This window comes from Nomascus leucogenys, chromosome 22a, assembly GCF_006542625.1.
Source record: "Nomascus leucogenys isolate Asia chromosome 22a, Asia_NLE_v1, whole genome shotgun sequence".
NCBI lineage: Eukaryota > Metazoa > Chordata > Mammalia > Primates > Hylobatidae > Nomascus > Nomascus leucogenys.
This window is the reverse complement of record NC_044402.1, coordinates 61,020,630-61,040,709: the sequence shown is the minus strand read 5'-3', so window position 1 is coordinate 61,040,709 and position 20,080 is coordinate 61,020,630. Positions and strand designations below refer to the sequence as shown.

General features: G+C 37.7%; 1 protein-coding gene across 1 annotated transcript in view; it reads left to right on the top strand.

Moving 5' to 3' along the window:
• TINAG (tubulointerstitial nephritis antigen) overlaps positions 1–20,080 on the top strand; it is an 85,731-nt gene that overhangs the window by 12,846 nt on the left and 52,805 nt on the right. The window contains exons 3-4 of the mRNA XM_003254130.2: positions 202–291; positions 5,706–5,820. Of these exons, the coding sequence (XP_003254178.1) occupies positions 202–291; positions 5,706–5,820 (205 nt within the window). The remainder of the gene's footprint in view (positions 1–201; positions 292–5,705; positions 5,821–20,080) is intronic.

Genomic DNA, 20,080 nt, shown 5'->3' with positions numbered 1-20,080 from the left:
GCCTGGAGTAGAGGATTACAGCATATTGAGTGGTAGCTAACATATGTTTTACAATTTATTTTTGCCAAGAATCAAATAACCATATGGCTAACATTAATCAAGAAATTATGTTTTATGCCTTAACAATGTATAACTCTTTTTAGTAATTGAAATGTACTTCATAAAGACCAAGCCATTTTTGTAATTGTCATATCTTTGCAGCACATGCTCAGGACAGCAATGGAAATGTTCCCAGCATGTATGCCTTGTTCGTCCAGAATTAATTGAACAGGTCAATAAAGGAGACTATGGGTGAGAGAAATCTTGCTTTATATGTTTCTTGGCACTGCCATTTACTATGCAGGTGTCAATGTATTGCTTGGTTTCTGTAAATGGTCATTGTTTAAAAAGAAAGAGTGGAAGAGAAATAGGAAGGGAGATAGAAAGCATGTAAAACTGGAATGCAAAGGTAAACATTAAATAATTAAAATGATCAAATAAGAAATCTAGAGCATAGCTGTAAATTGTCTAGGAAAGAGCAGTGTCATGGTGTAGGTAAGGGAAGTGCAGGGAAAGCTACTTTGGATAAGTATTTAGGCAAAATAAGGAAGTCAGCAAAATTCATGTATTCATACTAACTATCTCTCCCTCTGCTGCTGCCCTCACCAAGCCAATCACATGCTTAGCTATCATGGGTAGAATCTGATCTTAAAAGGATGATATTCAAATAACAAGCCAATCTAAATGATTTCACTGAAATGATGGGTATCTAGCCAATGTCACTTACAGTTGAATCAAAAGACAGATTGAGCTCCTTTACTTTGCTAGTACACAAAAGACAGGGATGATTGACACTGAAACATTGGCAATAACTGATGCTCTTATACAGATTGATGCTCTTAATTTTCATAGAGGAAATTAAGATGTAGGCACTGGCCTGGCGAGGTGGCTTATGCCTATAATCCCAGCACTTTGGGAGGCCAAGGTGGGTGGGTGGATCACTTGAGGCCAGGAGTTCAAAACCAGCCTGGACAACATAGTGAAAACCCATCTCTACTAAAAATACAGAAAAAATTAGTTGGGCATGGTGGTGCATGCTGGTAATCCCAGTTACTCGGGAGGCTGAAGCATGAGAATCACTGAAGTCCGGGAGGCAGAGGTTGCAGTGAGCCAAGATTGCGCCACTGCACTCCAGTGTGGGCATTGGGGGGTGAAACCCTGTCAAAAAAACAAAACAAAACAAAAAAACAAAAACAAAACAAACAAACAAAAAAACAAGAAACATAAAAAGATACAGGCGCCAACACTGGCTTTGATTATAGAACTGAAAGGAAGAGGAACAGGCCAGCTGGTATCTGTTTCAGGATTTCTCCACTGCCATTGATCGAATCTCAGTATACCCTTGATAACATCTTCTACATTTCTGGAAAAGATTTCACATAAAAAGATCTATTATCAAGCAATTAGAAAAGGGAAATAATCTGGAGATGTATTTTTATAAAATGGAAGTATAATCTCCTTCCACATATAACATGATGTTTCCCAGCATAATGGGGACACCAAATTTCAACATATTAAAAGTTTTTTCTTGGAACATACAAAACATAGAAAGTCACATTTGTTGATATTAATATCCTTAAACCATTCTCAGTTCCTCTGTGTGTGTGTGTGTGTGTTTGAGTTAAACCAATATTTTAGAAGATAACTTGATGACATTTTCAGTATTTCCAGGGAAAACCAAATATAATTTTCTGTGGCAAATCATATTTAAATTATTCAAAGAAGATGAGAGTATATGTCATCTTGAGAAATTGAATCAGATTCCTAAAAGGGTTCAAATGCTAGACCTAACTAACATACATTTCCAAGAAACCAAAATAGAGCAGCCTAGCTTTCCACTGTTAACAAGTACATGAGAAATCACAGTCTAAATTAATGTGGTGCACCTAGGAAAACACACTTAGGAGAACAGAGGTTGTTGGGAATGCTATTAGGTTGGTGCAAAAGTCCACCGTTACTTTTGCACCAACCTACTATCTTCCTTGGAAGGAAGAACTTTCTTTCCATGATCTATTTATTTTGAGCATGCCCTAGGGCTACTTAAAAGGCATGAGCTTTGCATTTTAGTAGCAAATATTAAAACATCACATAACTTTAAAAGAGTAGAAAGTGAAGTATAATTGGAGCAAAAGGAAACATACAAAAACCAAAGGAAAAAAGTTAAGTAAAAGGAGCAAGCTATAAAGACAAGAAATAAAACTAAAATTATTTACCAGGGCAAAAAAGGGGAGAAGTCTTTAAATTTAAAAGAAAGTTCTAATTCTCAGCTATTCTCTCTTCATGATGCTCAAATTGTTTTTATGTGTAAAAATATAATCATATTATATCATTCAATATTATTAAGTGCTTTTTAAAATAGTCTACATCAAATATGCAATCTTTGCCTTAAAATATTTCTTTCTCACATCTTGACAGTATTTTATATCCAAGTCTTTATTTATTCTATGTAATGTGCTTCAGTGCTTATTTATTCTCTGTATTATTTCTTAATGTAATCAGCTGATATTAATAAAACATATGTTCCACTGGTGGCACGGCTGAGGATACAAATAAATAATTTTGGCCTGGCGAAGTGGCTTATGCCTGTAATCCCAGCACTTTGGGAGGCCGAGGCAAGCAGATCACTTGAGGTCAGGAGTTTGAGACCAGCCTGGCCAACGTGGTGAAATCCCATCTCTACCAAAAGTACAAAAATTAGCCAGGTGTGATGGCACGGGCCTGTAGTCCCAGCTACTCATTAGGTGAAGGCACTAGAATTGCTTGAACCCAGGAGGTGAAGGTTGCAGTGAGCTGAGATCACGCCACTGGACTCCAGCCTGGGCCACAGAGTGAGATTCTGTCTCAAACAAAACAAAAAAACAAATAATTTCTATGTTAAGGGAATGTACCATCTACTTGAGGGGCCAAAACTGTCATACTTTTATAAAAGGATTTCTAATAATAGGGGAGAATAGAAGCTCTAAATTAGTGGCACAAGTAATAATCAGCAACTTAGTGGAATAAAGGGAGGTATATAAGTGTTTCAATCAACAGCTGCTGTATAACAAACCATTCCAGGATTCAGCATTTTAAAACCATAAGCTTTTCATCCTTTCACATCAGCAATTTGGAATAGGTTCAACTGAGGCTGTTTTGCTGCTCTCTTCTGGAATTACTCCTGTGTCAATAGAGCCTCAACTGGGGCTGAATTGTCTGTGATGGCCTTACGCTATGTCTTGTGGTTGGTGCGGGTTGTTGATTGGGCCACGTTTCTCCAGCAAGCTAGCTTTGGCTTCTTCTCATAATTATTATTCTAATGGGGCATATGTGGAAGTTGCCCCAGTCCTCCCTTAAAGCTTATGCTTGCAAGTTTCACGATATCAATTCTACCGCTTTCTATTGGGTAAAGCAAGTTACTAGGCCAGCCTACATTCAAAGGCTAGAGAAATAGATTCTTTCTTATGAACTCAAAATTTGGTCTACTTGATAAGTTGGCTTTCATTTTTCACTGTTTTCTCAAAACCAGCTCACCCCAAACTGCAGTGATTAACTTCTACCTATTCTTACTTACTGGCATCTTGCGCTATCTGCTCAACTTGAAAATTTGAAGTTAGTTTGGTTCTTCCTTCCTTTTACTCTCAGTCAGTAGATATTGCTAACTCCCACACTAAAAGTTTCTTTTAGATATTTACTTCTTCCATTCTAGACTATATTCTAATGCATTTCTTTATCAAGCCTAGTTTGAAATTACCTGACTTGTCTCTGTTTCCAGAAATTCTCAATGGTACTCCACTGCTTGTGAAACACAAGTATTGCCCTTAGCATAAATAACATGTTGGTCCAAAAGCTTTTTTACTACCTTATCTTTTATACCATTTTCAGCCCCTGTGTCCCTATCCTCTCTCCTAGTTTAAGCATTTAACTTATCTGTCATTCCCCAAACATGCCACCCAACTTCAAACCTGCATGCTTTGCTCAAGAGTTACCTTTACTTTAAACAAATGCTCTCTTCTTTCATATCTGGTCACCAAAGTCATTCTCATCCTTCCAGATAGAGAACTAAATTTGCTTTAGTAAAAAATTTGCCAACTCCTTCAGTTATGTTTGAATCTTTTGATCATATTTTGATATACTGCTAACAAATGACACACGCCAAAGTCACTTCTATCTTTGTAGTTTTTCTTAAGGTATAAGCTTCTTAAATGTAGAGAAGTTTATTCATATCTATGTTCTCCGTGTTTATCAGAGAATATGATAGATCAATTAAGAAAGCTCAATGAATGCTAAATTGGATTAAAATGAAACTTAGGAGTCTAGGTCAAGAAGGATGTTATAGGTTAGTCATACCTTTCACACTTTTTGAGCATATCTCACAGAAGAACATAAATTTTACTTTGTGATCTAGTACACACACATGTGCACAAGCATCAATACACACATACAGACACAGAGAGTTTATTATCTCAGTATTTGTAATAAACTCTACTATTTCCTATTATTTCTCCTATCTTCTATTTTATTTTCTTAAACTATCACCCTGCTCACCAAATTGAGTGCTCAGTTAAATAACCTACGAATGTCTCTGAACTGATGTTTGAAAACTACTAACATAGGGCAACAAAAACATACTTACTGATGTCACAATTTTGCCCAATTTTGCCCTGTTAGCCTTTTGAATTATACTACAATATCTCTTATATTCAGAGGTTCCCTTATTGAGATTGCGCTTTAAATTGTAGCTAAGTTTCTAAAGATTTTATGAACTAACAGATCTTATACAAATTAAAAGCATTAACTTGTGAGGTATATTATTAAAAATTAAGTTGTGTTTTCAACGATTCATAAGAGCCTATCACATTATAAACTATTTTGGTGATAAACATAGCAGGACAGGGTTTAAATTTGACATGAGTACTGAAAATATATTGACCTCAAGTGGTAGATAATTCAGAATAGGCAATGATTAAATTACTTGCATCTTTCTAACTTTTTATCCACTATCATCTAGTAAAAAATTTTGTTTGTCTTCAAATTTCAATATTAAATTTTGAAGAGGAAGTTTTTTTCTAATTAAGGGCATAAAATATGTCTCTACAAGAATATGCACTTTTGTTACTTAATTTCACATCAACTGATTTTTTTTATTATTAATAACTGAGCACTTAACACAAATGAACTCATTTAATATATAATAGAATATTTCAGTATCTAATTAATTAGTGCTGATGTCATTTTTAAAAATTATGACTATTTTGTCCTTCATTTTTCATGCATACTTTTTTACCTTGTAAATTTCTTTTCAAATCTAAATTTTAAAGAAAATGTATTAACCTATTTAATGTATAAGTACATTTCTGTATATTTAAGCTTCTTTCTAAGATGCATTTAATGGCATTTAAAGGAAACTGCATATATTGGCCTTATTAACACTTAATCCCTTTGTGGGATTATGTTCTTCATATGAATCATTAAAATACTTGAAATGGACCTTATTTAGGAAGAGTATCTCATACCCTTGATTATAAAATAATCAATAATGCATCATTATGTAAAGAATATCTAGCCTGTGATAATTCTCATATTGTGAGATTTGCTGCTACTGAATTTCAGAAATATAAAGGAACATGTATTTATAAAACTGATGTCACATAACCTGTATATATTTTTCTCTTTCATTTGTAAGGCAGATGGACAGCACAGAATTACAGCCAATTTTGGGGAATGACTTTAGAAGATGGTTTTAAATTTCGCCTTGGTACTTTGCCACCTAGTCCTATGCTCCTGAGCATGAATGAAATGACAGTAAGTGTTCCTTCTGATTCATGTATGTGCATGTATTTGTAAAAGTGTGTTTGTGTGTGCATTAAAAGCAATTATAAATCAGTAAAATAATGTTTTGAGCTTTCAGTCATAATTTTGTCACATAAATAAAAAACTCTTTCCCTAAATGGTTTTTAAACCCCTCAAAAGTTTCATATGGGCTTTGCAAGTTTACTGTTACCAATTAGACATAGTCTCCTTTAGGAATGATTGAGTGGGCTGGCAAGATGGCCGAATAAGAACAGCTCTGGTTGGCAGCTCCCATCGAGACCAACGTAGAAGGTGGGTGATTTCTGCATTACCAACTGAGGTGCCCAGTTCATCTCATTGGGACAGGTTAGACAGTGGGTGCAGCCCACGGAGGGTGAGCAGAAGCAGGGTAGGATGTCACCTCACTCAGGAAGAGCAAGGAGTCTGGGAACTCCCTCCCCTAGTCAAGGGAAGGCATGAGGGACTGTGCTGTGAGGGATGGTGCATTCTGGCCCAGATACTACGCTTTTCCCATGGTCTTTGCAATCTGCAGACCAGGAGATTCCCTCAGGTGCCTACACTAACAGGACCCTGGGTTTCAAGCACAAAACTGGGTGGCCATTCGGGCAGACACTGAGCTAGCTGCAGGAGTTTTTTTTTTCATAACCCAGTAGTGCCTGGAATGCCAGCAAGACAGAACCATTCACTCTCCTGGAAAGGGGGCTAATGCCAGGGAGCTGAGTGGTCTGGCTCAGCATATCCCACCCCCACAGAGCCCAGCAAACTAAGATCCACTGGCTTGACATTCTCACTGCCAGCACAGCAGTCTGAAGTTGACCTGGGACACTTGAGCTTGGTGGGGGGAGGGGCTTTGGCCATTACTGAGGCTTGAGTAGGTGGTTTTCGCCTTATAGTGTGAACAAAGCCACCTGGAAGTACAGACTGGGTGGAGCTCACCACAGCACAGCAAAGCCGCTGTAGCCAGATTGCCTCTCTAGATTCCTCCTCTCTGGGCAAGGCATCTTTGAAAGAAAGGCAGCAGCTCCAATCAGTGGCTTATAGATAAAACTCCCACCTCCCTGAGACAGAGCACCTAGGGGAAGGGGCAGCTGTGGGAGCAGCTTCAGCAGACTTAACTGTTCCTGCCTGCCAGATCTGAAGAGAGCAGTGGATATCCTAGCATGGATATCCTAGCATTGAGCTCTGTTAAGGGACAGTCTGCCTTCTCAAGTGGGTTCCTGATCCCCCCATGCCTCTTGACTGGGAGACACCTCCCAGTAGGGTTCGACAGACACCTAATACAGGAGAGCTCTGGCTGGCATCTGGTGGGTGCTGCTCTGGGATGAAGCTTCCAGAGTTAGGAGCAGGCAGCAATCTTTGCTGTTCTGAGGCCCCCGCTGGTGATACCCAGGCAACCAAGATCTGCAGTGGACCTCTAGCAAACTCCAGCAGACCTGCAGAAGAGGGGCCTGATGGGGTAGAAGCAAAACGAACAAACAGAAAGCAATAGCATCAACATCAAAAAAAGGACGCCCATGCAAAAACCCCATCCGAAGGTCACCAAAATCAAAGGCCAAAAGTAGGTAAATCCACAAAGATCAGGAAAAACCAGCAAAAAAAAGCTGAAAATTCCAAAAACCAGAATGCCTCTTCTTCTCCAAAGGATCACAACTCCTTGCAAGCAAGTGAACAAAATTGGACGGAGAATGAGTTTGACGAATTGGCAGAAGTAAGCTTCAGAAGGTGGATAATAACAAACTCCTCCGAGCTAAGGGAGCATGTTCTAACAATGTAAGGAAGCTAAGAACCTTGATAAAATATTACGGGAACTACTAACCAGAATAACCAGTTGAGAGAAGAACATAAATGACCTGACGGAGCTGAAAAAATACAACACAAGGACTTCATGAAGCATACACAAGTATCAATAGCCGATTCAATCAAGCAGAAGAAAGGATATCAGAGATTGAAGATCAACTTAATGAAATAAAGCATGAAGACAAGATTAGGGAAACATGAATGAAAAGGAACAAACAAAGCCTCCAAGAAATATGGGACTATGTGAAAAGACCACACCTACCTTTGGTTGGTGTACCTGAAAGTGACAGGGCGAATAGAACCAAGATGGAAAACACACTTCAGGATATTATCCAGGAACCCTTCCCCAACCTACCAAGACAGGCCAACATTCAAATTCAGGAAATACAGAGAACACCACAAAAATACTCCTCGAGAAGAGCAAGCCTGAGACACATAATCACTAGAATCACCAAGGTTAAAATGAAGGAAAAAATGTTAAGAACAGCCAGATAGAAAGATCAGATTACCCACAAAGGGAAGCCCATCAGACTAAGAGTGGATGTCTCTGCAGAAACCCTAAAAGCCAGAAGAGAGTGGGGGCCAATATTCAACATTCTTAAAGAAAAGAATTTTCAGCTCAGAATTTCATATCCAGACAAACTAACCTTCATAAACGAAGGAGAAATAAAATCCTTTACCGACAAGCAAATTCTCAGGGATTTAGTCAACACCAGGATTGCCTTACAAGAGGTCCTGAAGAAAGCACTAAATATAGAAAGGAAAAACTGGTACCAGCCACTGCAAAAACATACCAAAATTTAAAGACCATTGATACTATGAAGAAACTGCATCAACTAATGGGCAAAATAACCAGCTAGCATAATAATGTCAGGATAGAATTCACACACAACAATATTAACTTTAAATGTAAATGTGCTAAATTCCCCCAATTAAAAGACACAGACTGGCAAATTGGATAAAGTGTCAAGACCCAGCAGTGTGCTGTATTCAGGAGACCCATCTCACATGCAAAGACACACATAGGCTCAAAATAAAGTGATGGAGGAATATTTACCAAGTAAATGGAAAGAAAAAAAAGCACGGGTTGCAATCCTGATCTCTGATAAAGCAGAATTTAAACAAAGGAAGATCAAAAAAGACCAAGAAGGGCATTACATAATGGTAAGAGGATCAAGGCAACAAGAAGAACTAACGTGAATATGTATGCACCCAATACAGAAGCACCCAGATTCATAAAGCAAGTTCTTAAAGACCTACAAAGAGACTTAGACTGTCACATAATAATAGTTGAAGATTTTAACACCCCACTGTCAACATTAGACAAACCAACAAGACAGAAAATTAACAAGGAGATTCAGGACTTGAACTCAGTTCTGGACCAGGTGGACTTAATAGACATCTACAGAACTCTCCACCCCAAATCAACAGAATATACAATCTTCTCAGCACCACATAGCATTTATTCTAAAATTGAACACGTAATTGGAAGTAAAACACTCCTCGGCATATGCAAAAGAATGGAAATCATAACAGTCTATCAGATTTGAACTCAGGAATAAGAAACTCACTCAAAACTGCACAACTACATGGAAACTGAACAACTAATTCCTGAATGACTACTGGGTAAATAACAAAATTAAGGCAGAAATAAATAAGTTCTTTGAAACAAATGAGAACAAAGACACAATGTACCAGAATCCCTGGGACGCAGCTAAAGCAGTGTTTAGAGGGAAATTTATAGCATGTAATGCTCACTGGAGAAAATGAGAAAGATCTGAAACTGACACCCTAACATCACAATTAAAAGAACTAGAGAAGCAAGAGCAAACAAATTCAAAAGCTAGCAGAAGACAAGAAATAACTAAGATCAGAGCAGAACTGAAGGAGATAGAGACATGAAAAACCCTTCAAAACATCAATGAATACAGGAGCTGGTTTTTTGAAAAAACTAACAAAATAGATAGACCACTAGCCAGATTAATAAAGAAGAAAAGAGAGAAGAACAAAACAGACACAATAAAGGGTAAAGGGGATAACACCACTGTTACCACAGAAATACAAACTAGCATCAGAGAATACTATAAACACCTCTATGCAAATAAACTAGAAAATCTAGAAGAAATGGATGAATTCCTGGACACATACACCCTCCCAAGACTAAACCAGGAAGAAGTTGAATCCCTGCAAAGACCAATAACAAGTTCTGAAATTGAGGCAGTAATTAATAGCCTACCAACCAAAAAAAGTCTATGACTAGACGAATTCATAGCCAAATTATTCCCGAGGTACAAAGAGGAGCTGGCACCATTTCTTCTGAAACTATTCTAAACAATAGAAAAAGAGTGACTCCTCCCTAACTCATTTTATGAGGCCAGCATCATCTTGATAGCAAAACCTGGCAGAGACATGACAAAAAACGAAAATTTCAGGCCAATATCCCTGATGAACATTGATGTGAAAATCCTTAATAAAATATTGGCAAACTGAATCCAGCAGCACATTAAAAAGCTTATCCACCATGATGAAGTCAGCTTCATCCCTGGGATGCAAGTCTGGTTCAACATATCCAAATCTATAAATGTAATCCATCACATAAACAGAACCAACGACAAAAACCACATGATTATCTCAATAGATGCAGAAAAGACCTTCAATAAAACTCAACACTGCTTTATGCTAAAAACACTCAATAAACTAGGCATTGATGGAACATATCTCAAAATAATAAGAACTATTTATGACAAACCCACAGCCAGTATCATACTGAATGGGCAAAAGCTGGAAGTATTCCTTTTGAAAACCGGCCCAAGACAAGGATGCCCTCTCTCACCACTTTTATGCAACATGGTATTGGAAGTTCTGGTCAGGGCAATCAGGCAAGAGAACGAAATAAATTGTATTCATATCGGAAGAAAGGAAGTCAAATTGTCTCTGTTTGCAGATGACATAATTGCATATTCAGAAAACCGCATCGTTTCAGCCCCAAATCTCCTTCAGCTGATAAGCAACTTCAGCAAAGTCTTAGGATATAAAATCAATGTGAAAAAATCACAAGCATTCCTATACACCAATAATAGACAAACAGAGAGCCAAATGATGAGTGAACTCTCATTTACAATTGCTACACAGAGAATAAGATACCCGGGAATACAACCTACAGGGGATGTGAAGGATCTCTTCAAGGAGAACTACGAACCACTGCTCAAGAAAATAAGAGAAGACACAAACAAATGCAAAAACATTCCATACTCATATGCTCATGGATAGGAAGAATCAATATTGTGAAAATGACCATACTGCCCAAAGTAATTTATAGATTCCATGCTATTCCCATCAAGCTACTGTGGACTTTCTTCACAGAATTAGAAAATACTATTTTAAATTTTATATGGAATGAAAAGAGAGCCCATATAGCCAAGATAATCCTAAGCAAACAGAGCAAAGATGGAGGCATCACGCTACCTGACTTCAAACTATACTACAAGTCTACTGTAACTAAAACAGCATGGTACTTGTACTAAAACAGATATCTAGACCAATGGAACAGAACAAAGGCCTCAGAAATAACACCACACATTTACAACCATCTGATCTTTGACAAACCTGACAAAAACAAGCAATAGGAAAAGGATTCCCTATTTAGTAAATGGTGCTGGGAAAACTGGCTAGCCATATGCAGAAAACTGAAACTGGACCCCTTACTTACACCTTATGCAAAAATTAACTCAAGATGAATTAAAGACTTGAACATAAGACCTAAAACCATAAAAGCTCTAGAAGAAAACCTAGGCAATACCATTCAGGACATAGGCACGGGCAAAGACTCCATGAATAAAACACCAAAAGCAATGGCAACAAAAGTCAAAATAGACAAATGGAATCTAATTAAACTAAGGAACTTCTGCACAGCAAAAGAAACTAACATCAGAGTGAACAGGCAACCTACAGAATGGAAGAAAATTTTTGCAGTCTATCCATCTGACAAAGGACTAATATCCAGAATCTACTAGGAACTTAAACAAATTTACAAGAAAAACAAACAACCCCATCAAAAAGTGGGCAAAGGATATGAACAGAAACTTCTCAAAATAAGATATTTATGCGGCCAACAAACATATGAAGAAAAGCTCATCATCACTGGTCATTAGAGAAACGCAAATCAAAACCACAGTGAGATACAATCTCATGCCAGTTAGAATGGCAATCATTAAAAAGTCAGGAAACAACAGATGCTGGAGAGGATGTGGAGAAATAGGAATGCTTTTTTACTGGTGATGGGAGTGTAAATTAGCTCAACCATTGTGGGAGGCAGTGGGGCAGTTCCTTAAGGATCTAGAACTAGAAATACCATTTGATCCAGCAGTCTCATTACTGGGTATATACCTAAAGGATTATAAATCATTCTACTATAAAGACACATGTACACATATGTTTATTGCAGCACCATTCACAATAGCAAAGACTTGGAACCAACCCAAATGCCCATCAATAATGGACTGGATAAAGAAAATGTGGCACATATACACGATGGAATACTATGCAGCCATAAAAAAGGATGAGTTCATGTCTTTTGCAGGGACATGGATGAAGCTGGAAACCATCATTCTCAGCAAACTAACACAGGAACAGAAAACCAAACACCGCACGTTCTCACTCATAAGCAGGAGTTGAACAATAAGAACATATGGGCACAGGGAGGGGAACATCATGCACTGGGGCCTGTCAGGGGATTGCGGGCTAGGGGAGGGATATCATTAGGAGAAATATCTAATGTAGACGATGGGTTGATGGGTACAGCAAACCACCATGGCACATGCATACCTATGTAACAAACCTGCACGTTCTACACATGTATCCCAGAACTTAAAGTATAATAATAAAAAATAAATAAAATAAAATAAAATTGATAATCCAGAAAAAGAATAATTGAGTGTTCATTTACATTGCTAATGATTTCACACAAATATGAATTTCGGATTACTGGTTATTCAGTGTGCCACTACTTCAGCAAGTCATTGTTCTAATTTTTCTTTTTTACCTAAACACAGTTATTTTGTCCTGTCTATAGGAATATCCATTATCATATTAGAATAAAATAAATGTTAGTATCTTCAGACATATATGCCTTGATGGTTAGTAAAGGCTGATCCTCAAAAATCCTCAAGATTTCTGTTAAAAGGATATCTTCAAATTTTGCCTGATGACCTGGCAAACTCCTTTGTAAAATTACCTCAAGTTTTCTAACATTCTTATGCTTTGAACTATCATATTGGTTTTTCCCTTTCATTTTTAAGAGGTGTTATCATCTGCTAATAGGTATCTTGCACAAAGAAGTTTCTACCAGTCTTGTTATTACAAATCTCTTACTAACAAATCTGCCGTGTTACCACCCAATGTGTGGTGTTCTCCAGGCACACAGACTTTCCAGTTGAGATGTTGATTGTATTCAAGGCCTGTTATGAACGCCCAGGGCAGAGTGGTGCTTCCAGGTTGCTGGAGTGTAGCCTCTCCACTCTCCAATGAAGACATCCAGTCTCAGCTGCCTAGAAGCTCTCAGCATCTTTAGTAAGCAAGATTGTTGTTTGCTGTTGGATGAGTTGTAAATGCACGGGTTTCTCTTCAAATGTTTAATGTACTTTGCTTTTGAGTGATGTAATCACCTGAGTTTTTGTTCCAATTCAAATTCCAGTAACAGGGCCCTCTAAGTTATAACTAGTATCAGAGAAGATAATAACAGACGTTTATGAAGTAGTTGTGTGTTAAAGCACTTACAGTTTCATACATGATCTCATTTAATTTTCCCAGCAGCATGATGTAGTGGATACTATCATTACTCACATTTTAAAGACAGGCAAATTGAGGTCGAGAAGTTAAGTCAAGCCGAGATTGAGAGAGGTTAAAAGCCACCATAGAATTATTTATATTCATAGACAGGCCATCTAAAAAATCATTTCCCCTTAGTAGAGTTCCTGAATTGGGCCAACGCTAATTGGAACTCTACTAACTCTACTTACTCCAGTTAGTCAAGTTCCAATATAGCGTTGGCCAATTCAGGTTCAAAGTAGTAAAAAGACTTTTAATCTCTTAACCAAAGCTAACTTTCTGAAATGTTCAGCTTTGATATACTTTTGGGTCTCCCCTACAATCGTTAAGATTTAAATCTTTAGAGATGTGGCTCTGATTTATGGTTTTGAGTGACCTAACTGTATGATCAACAGAAAAAGAGTTTTTTTTTGTTTTATTTCTCATTTTTGTTCCCCTCAGTGAGAAAAAATAGTAGACAGCATTATTTAAGAAAAGAGGACAGACCTTTATAAGGTTTGCTCTTTCACTTGCTTTTATTGGGGGCCACGGTGGGCCACACACTCACTTATGTGTCTCTATATATTTCCTGAAAATTATTTCTAACATATCCTTTATAAACAAATTTCTGCAGCTTGGAATATTTTATGTTCTAGAGAAAATGAGTTACATTTCTTTCCCAAGTTTCCACTCACCATAGAAAAAAAACGAAATTTAGTTCAAAATCATTTCCTGGCTCCTGGGGATTTGTTTGCATAAAAGTCACTCTGGTGATATTTAAATTAAAACTCTTAATGATGAGTTGGGAAGAATTTAAATTACCTAGTGCTTTGAATTATTGTAATAAGTTGCAACACCTGGAATTGCCAAGTAATTCCAGGAAAGCAATAAGAGAAATTCAGCTGAACCAGTAAGAGTTCTATTACACTTATGATGTAAGTCAAGGAAATGCATCTTATTTCTAGGGCATAGTAGCTGGGACTACATTTCTGAGTGTTAGAGAGGTTTTAATATGTGGGCAGGTAGAATAGAATCAGAAATAACAGCAAGTGTTCCTAGGAAGAACATGAAGTAAGTATGAACTGAGTTGAACTGGAAGCTTTGGAAAGCTATAGCTACTAGTTAGTTTTATAGCTAGTTCTTAGTCTGTTGACTACATAGAAAAACCCACTATGTGATATCAAATTCCCTCCAACTACAGTGACAATGAATTTCTTTTTGTGGAAATTCTTCTCGATTACTGGTGCACTCCCCTCACCGCCCCACACACATTTCCCCAACTTTTAAAAAATCATTTTCAACATATGGTAGACTATACATACAGCCAGGGTGGGCAGTAGCCAAAAGTGGTCTGATTTCAAGCATGCTGAAAATTTCCATGCACCTCCTTCCATAAACATCTCCTTGGCCATATTGCTTGGGTGAGAGTTTAGATTCGGGAAATGATTTTCCCTGGATGGGAAACATAAGCCATGAGTCATCCTGAATTCCTGGGAAAGCTCTTTCTTTCCCTGGCTGGTTTCCTGGCTTCATTCCTTAGCTTAAGTCATTATTCCCGCAATGTGTCTAGTGGCTCCTTCACTTATTACCTCAGTCTCCTTCTGCACAAAATGACAATGGTGGTAGTATCTAGCTCGTAGGGTTGCATAAGTCCCATGAAATACTGGATAAGAAATGCTTAGCACAGTACTTGGTATATAGTAAAGTATTAAATAAATGTTATTGTGTCATATATAAAGGTGTTCTTTCTCGCTTGTATTGACTTTGGGAGAATAGCAGAGTTCGGAGGCAAGTTAATGTTATAAGGACTAAGTTATTAAAACCTTCATTATTTGGAGCATTTTCTTTTATAAAGAAAGGTGTAGGCCTGATTTATTGACTCTGATAGAGTTTATATATTTCTGGTGAACTGAGAGTTCTATGACGCTCTTATATCAAATCAAATCAACTTTGTACCTGATTGTTTTTCCAGACATAATGTGCAAGTGCTTGTGAATTTGGGAGATAGCACCAAGAAGCTTCACTGTGTTCTATCTTATTACAAATATTAAAAATAGGCCGGGCGCGGTGGCTCACGCTTGTAATCCCAGCACTTTGGGAGGCCGAGGCGGGCGGGGCGGATCAAGAGGTCAGGAGATCGAGACCACGGCGAAACCCCGTCTCTACTAAAAATACAAAAAATTAGCCGGGCGTGGTGGCGGGCGCCTGTAGTCCCAGCTACTCGGGGGGCTGAGGCAGGAGAATGGCGTGAACCCGGGAGGCGGAGCTTGCAGTGAGCCGAGATTGCGCCACTGCACTCCAGTCCAGCCTGGGCGACAGAGCCAGACTCTGTCTCAATAAAAAAAAAAAAAAAATTAAAAATATTTTGAAAAAATACTATTTTCACATAGAAATGTGAAAATTAAGAGTTCATTTGTATGCTTGGCTCCATTAAAATTTGTTTCTTTAGCAATTTTGAAATTATTTTATTTCCCAAGGAGACTAATTAGGCTACTAAAGCTATTACAGGTAAGTATTATGTCTAAGGGGGGACTATTTGGAAACAATTAAAATATTAAGAAGGCTAGTACGGCATTTAAAACCTGTTGGTGTACTGTATTACATAATATCAGATTGCTGTAAGTACAATATTCTAAAATTGTTTGAGTCAAACTCATAGCTAACCAGAACAGCATCCTTTCTCAGTCATCCAATATATATTAATATGTTGGCATTAACTAACAAAGAAAAAAATGTTATACTTTCTGTAGTATGTTGGAAGTTAAAGTAAAATAATACTTTATTTATTTTATAATAAAAATCTTTAAAGCCAATGATTTTTGAGGTGAGAAATGGAAAATTTTTTTAATCATCTGGATACTTTATTATTCTCTAGATAACACATAGCAGTTCATAGACTGGATTTTTTTCTCTAGTCATTAGTAATAATATGAGGATTTTTTTCCTTTCAGAAATATATTTCAGTGACAGCCAAGTACTGAGGCATGAGAAATATCTTTGAAAATCTTAAAGTAATTTTCCAAGTTTAGTTTTTACTGTTCATGGGATTTGAATTTTATTTTATTTTATTTTTTATATTTATTTATTTATTTATTTATTTATTTATTTATTTTGAGACAGGGTCTTGCTCTGTTGCCCATACTGGCATGCAGTGCTGCTATCTCTGCTTCCTGCAACCTCTGCCTCCTGAGTTCAAACAATTCTCCTTGCCTCAGCCTCCTGAGTAGCTGGGATTACAGGCACCTGCCACCAAGCCCGGCTAATCTTTGTATTTTTAGTAGAGACAGGGTTTTGCCATGTTGGCCAGGCTGCTCTTGAACTGCTGCCCTCAGGTAATCCACCCGCTTCGGCCTCCCAAAATGTTGGGATTACAGGTGTGAGCCATCGTGCCAGGCTGGGATTTGAAATTTTTGATTTGACTAGGAATAACCCTGTCTGAACAAACATCTCCTACTTGATTGCAATACCATATGTCACCCTTATAAAAAGAAGCCTCTGTAGAAACCAAAATGTTGAGTATAAAAGGGAAAAACACAGTTATATACTTTTTATAATATTAAGCAATAATGACCATTTTCTCCATAAAATTCATGTTTAGCTCCCACACACACGAACGTAAGGCAAATGGCATCAGGCTTCTGGAATACAGGAAGGGCTGATGGTGCCGTAGAAGAGGGGAAGAGAGGCAGGGCCAGATGTTACGGTGGAGTCTGTGTTTGTATATGTTTCCTTCAGCTCATCTCAGAATTTTTTCATCCATGTAGGGAAAAGCCGAGAACAGAGTAGGATAATAGTTGTTCTTGCTGTCGCTGAAATAAGAATTTTAAAATTCAAAGAGCGTCAAACTTGTGTTTCTTTCTTCTTACTATTTCTGCCTCTATCAGAATGGAACCTCACACCCTTTGGTAAACTTTAGAAAATATACACCTGGCCTCACTCCTTATTCACCTGCACTTGTAGCAGAATGAATGTCTTATCTCTCAAATCAATTTTCAGGTTTCAATGTGATATTTCTGCACTAGTCACAGTCTGATGTATAACACTGTGGTAAAATTGAATATGGCTTGAACACAGTGGGACCTAATTGATAACTGCAGGACAAATCTTCAAAAACAAATGTAAAAATTTATTATTTTCTTCTCTATGAATAAATATTTTAGGCTGTTAAAAAGTAGATTTCTAAAGTCATTTTGTGTGTTCATAGTACAGGCACGTACTCTCTGGCCTCTCCATGTCTGGGTCTGTCTTGACCTAAAGTATGTTCCATAAAACACTAGTTCGGTGAGGAGGAGTAGCTTATGCCTGTAATCTCAGCACTTTGGGAGGCCAAGGTGGGCGGATCACAAGGTCAGGAGATCGAGACCATCCTAGCTAACACGGTGAAACCCCATCTCTATTAAAAATACGAAGAAAAATTAGCTGGGTGTGGTGGCACACACCTGTAGTCCCAGCTACTAGGGAGGCTGAGGCAGGAGAATCGTTTGAACCCGGGAGACAGAGCTTGCAGTGAGCCTAGATCCCGCCACTGCACTCCTGGGTGACAGAGCAAGACTCTGTCTCAAAAAAAAAAAAAAAAAAAAAAAAAAAAGACTAGTTCATTGATCTGCTTCACAATAAAAATGATATGAAGTAAATGAAATAAAATAAAATATTTTGCATTGGACCAAATCCTGAACATTTAACATCATGAACATTATTATCATGTTTTCAAGCTCACATACATTAGCAGTTTGTAAAAAATATACTGCAGAGAAGACAAAAATCTAATTTTCAAAACCAGTGTTTCTCAGAACTATTTTATTAACTCCTTTTGTAATTACCTATTAAAATTCCTCAGAACTAGTGTTCTAAGGAACTCATTTAAGGAAATATCACAGTTCATCCATTTTCAGATGCATATTTTTTTTCACCCGTTAACACCTCTGAAATTGAGATGCTTTCTTACATTTGATGATGCCTTGGGTTCAATGAAATACGACATTGTCCTAGCAACTTTAATGGCAATTGTGTGTGCTGTTTTAGTTATGATTAGGCTCAGCTGAGAGTGACAAAAATTCAAAATGACGGTTGCTTAAATAAGATAGAAACTGATTTCTCACCAGTAAATCTGGAAGTGGGTAGCCCTGTGCTGGAATTGTACTCTATGGTGTTGGATACCCACACTTCATTCTTCTTGTTGCTCCATTGCCCAGCACCTTTATTTCCAAGGTCATATAATGGTTCAACGGGACTACTCTATGTCCCTCTGTAATGCCTACATTTCTGCCAGCAGAAAAATACAAAAGATCAAGACAAAGGAGTAAAAGTCAAGTGGCAGCTGTCTCTTAAGGAAAGATCTCAGAAGCTGCCAAATGATACTTCTCCTTACATTCCATAGGGTGGAACTTAGTGATACCAGCCTGGGTAGGCGGGTTGAGGGGGGTGCGTGGAGGGGCTGGGAAGTGAGCAATTACTGTACATATTGATCTTTTTAAGAAGTCATTAAAAGATTACTCTATTATAAAAAAACTAGAGACTTATCAAAGGATACCTCTTTTAAAGGTAAGGCACAAAGACAAATATTGTTGAAGATGAGAAATTCATTTAGCCATTAGCAACTAGAAAATTAGCCCTTTCATCCCCAGTATCAAATAGTTCCGAAATTTCTTGGTATTCATGACCACTGACCTTAGATTGTAAAGGTCATAACAGAATTTCATTCTCTATTGCTTCATTTGGTTCTCAGGTCACTATAAGCATCCAAGTTTAAATGGGTGGGGGGAAGTACAACTAAAAATATAGGGCTGATGCACACAGAGGATATTGTGTAGATACAGACTCAATTGTAAGAATGTCTAGAATTTATTCTGAGGTTCCTGAGAAAATTGATCAGTTTGTTTCAAGCTATGCTATAATTACATTTTCACCACTATTTTTTTTCTTTATTATTATTATTACACTTTAAGTTTTAGGGTACATGTGCACAATGTGCAGGTTTGTTACATATGTATCCATGTGCCATGTTGATTTCCTGCACCCATTAACTCGTCATTTAGCATTAGGTATATCTCCTAATGCTGTCCTTTCCCCCTCCCCCCACCCCACAACAGTCCCCAGAGTGTGATGTTCCCCTTCCTGTGTCCATGTGTTCTCATTGTTCAATTCTCACCTATGAGTGAGAACATGCGGTGTTTGGTTTTTTGTCCTTGTGATAGTTTACTGAGAATGATGGTTTCCAGTTTCATCCATGTCCCTACAAAGGACATGAACTCATCCTTTTTTATGGCTGCATAGTATTCCATGGTGTATATGTGCCACATTTTCTTAATCCAGTCTATCATTGTTGGACATTTGGGTTGGTTCCAAGTCTTTGCTATTGTGAATAGTGCCGCAATAAACATACATGTGCATGTGTCTTTATAGCAGCATGATTTATAATTCTTTGGGTATATACCCAGTAATGGGATGGCTGGGTCAAATGGTATTTCTAGGTCTAGATCCCTGAGGAATCGCCACACTGACTTCCACAATGGTTGAACTAGTTTACAGTCCCACCAACAGTGTAAAAGTGTTCCTATTTCTCCACATCCTCTCTAGCACCTGTTGTTTCCTGACTTTTTAATGATGGCCATTCTAACTGGTGTGAGATGGTATCTCATTGTGGTTTTGA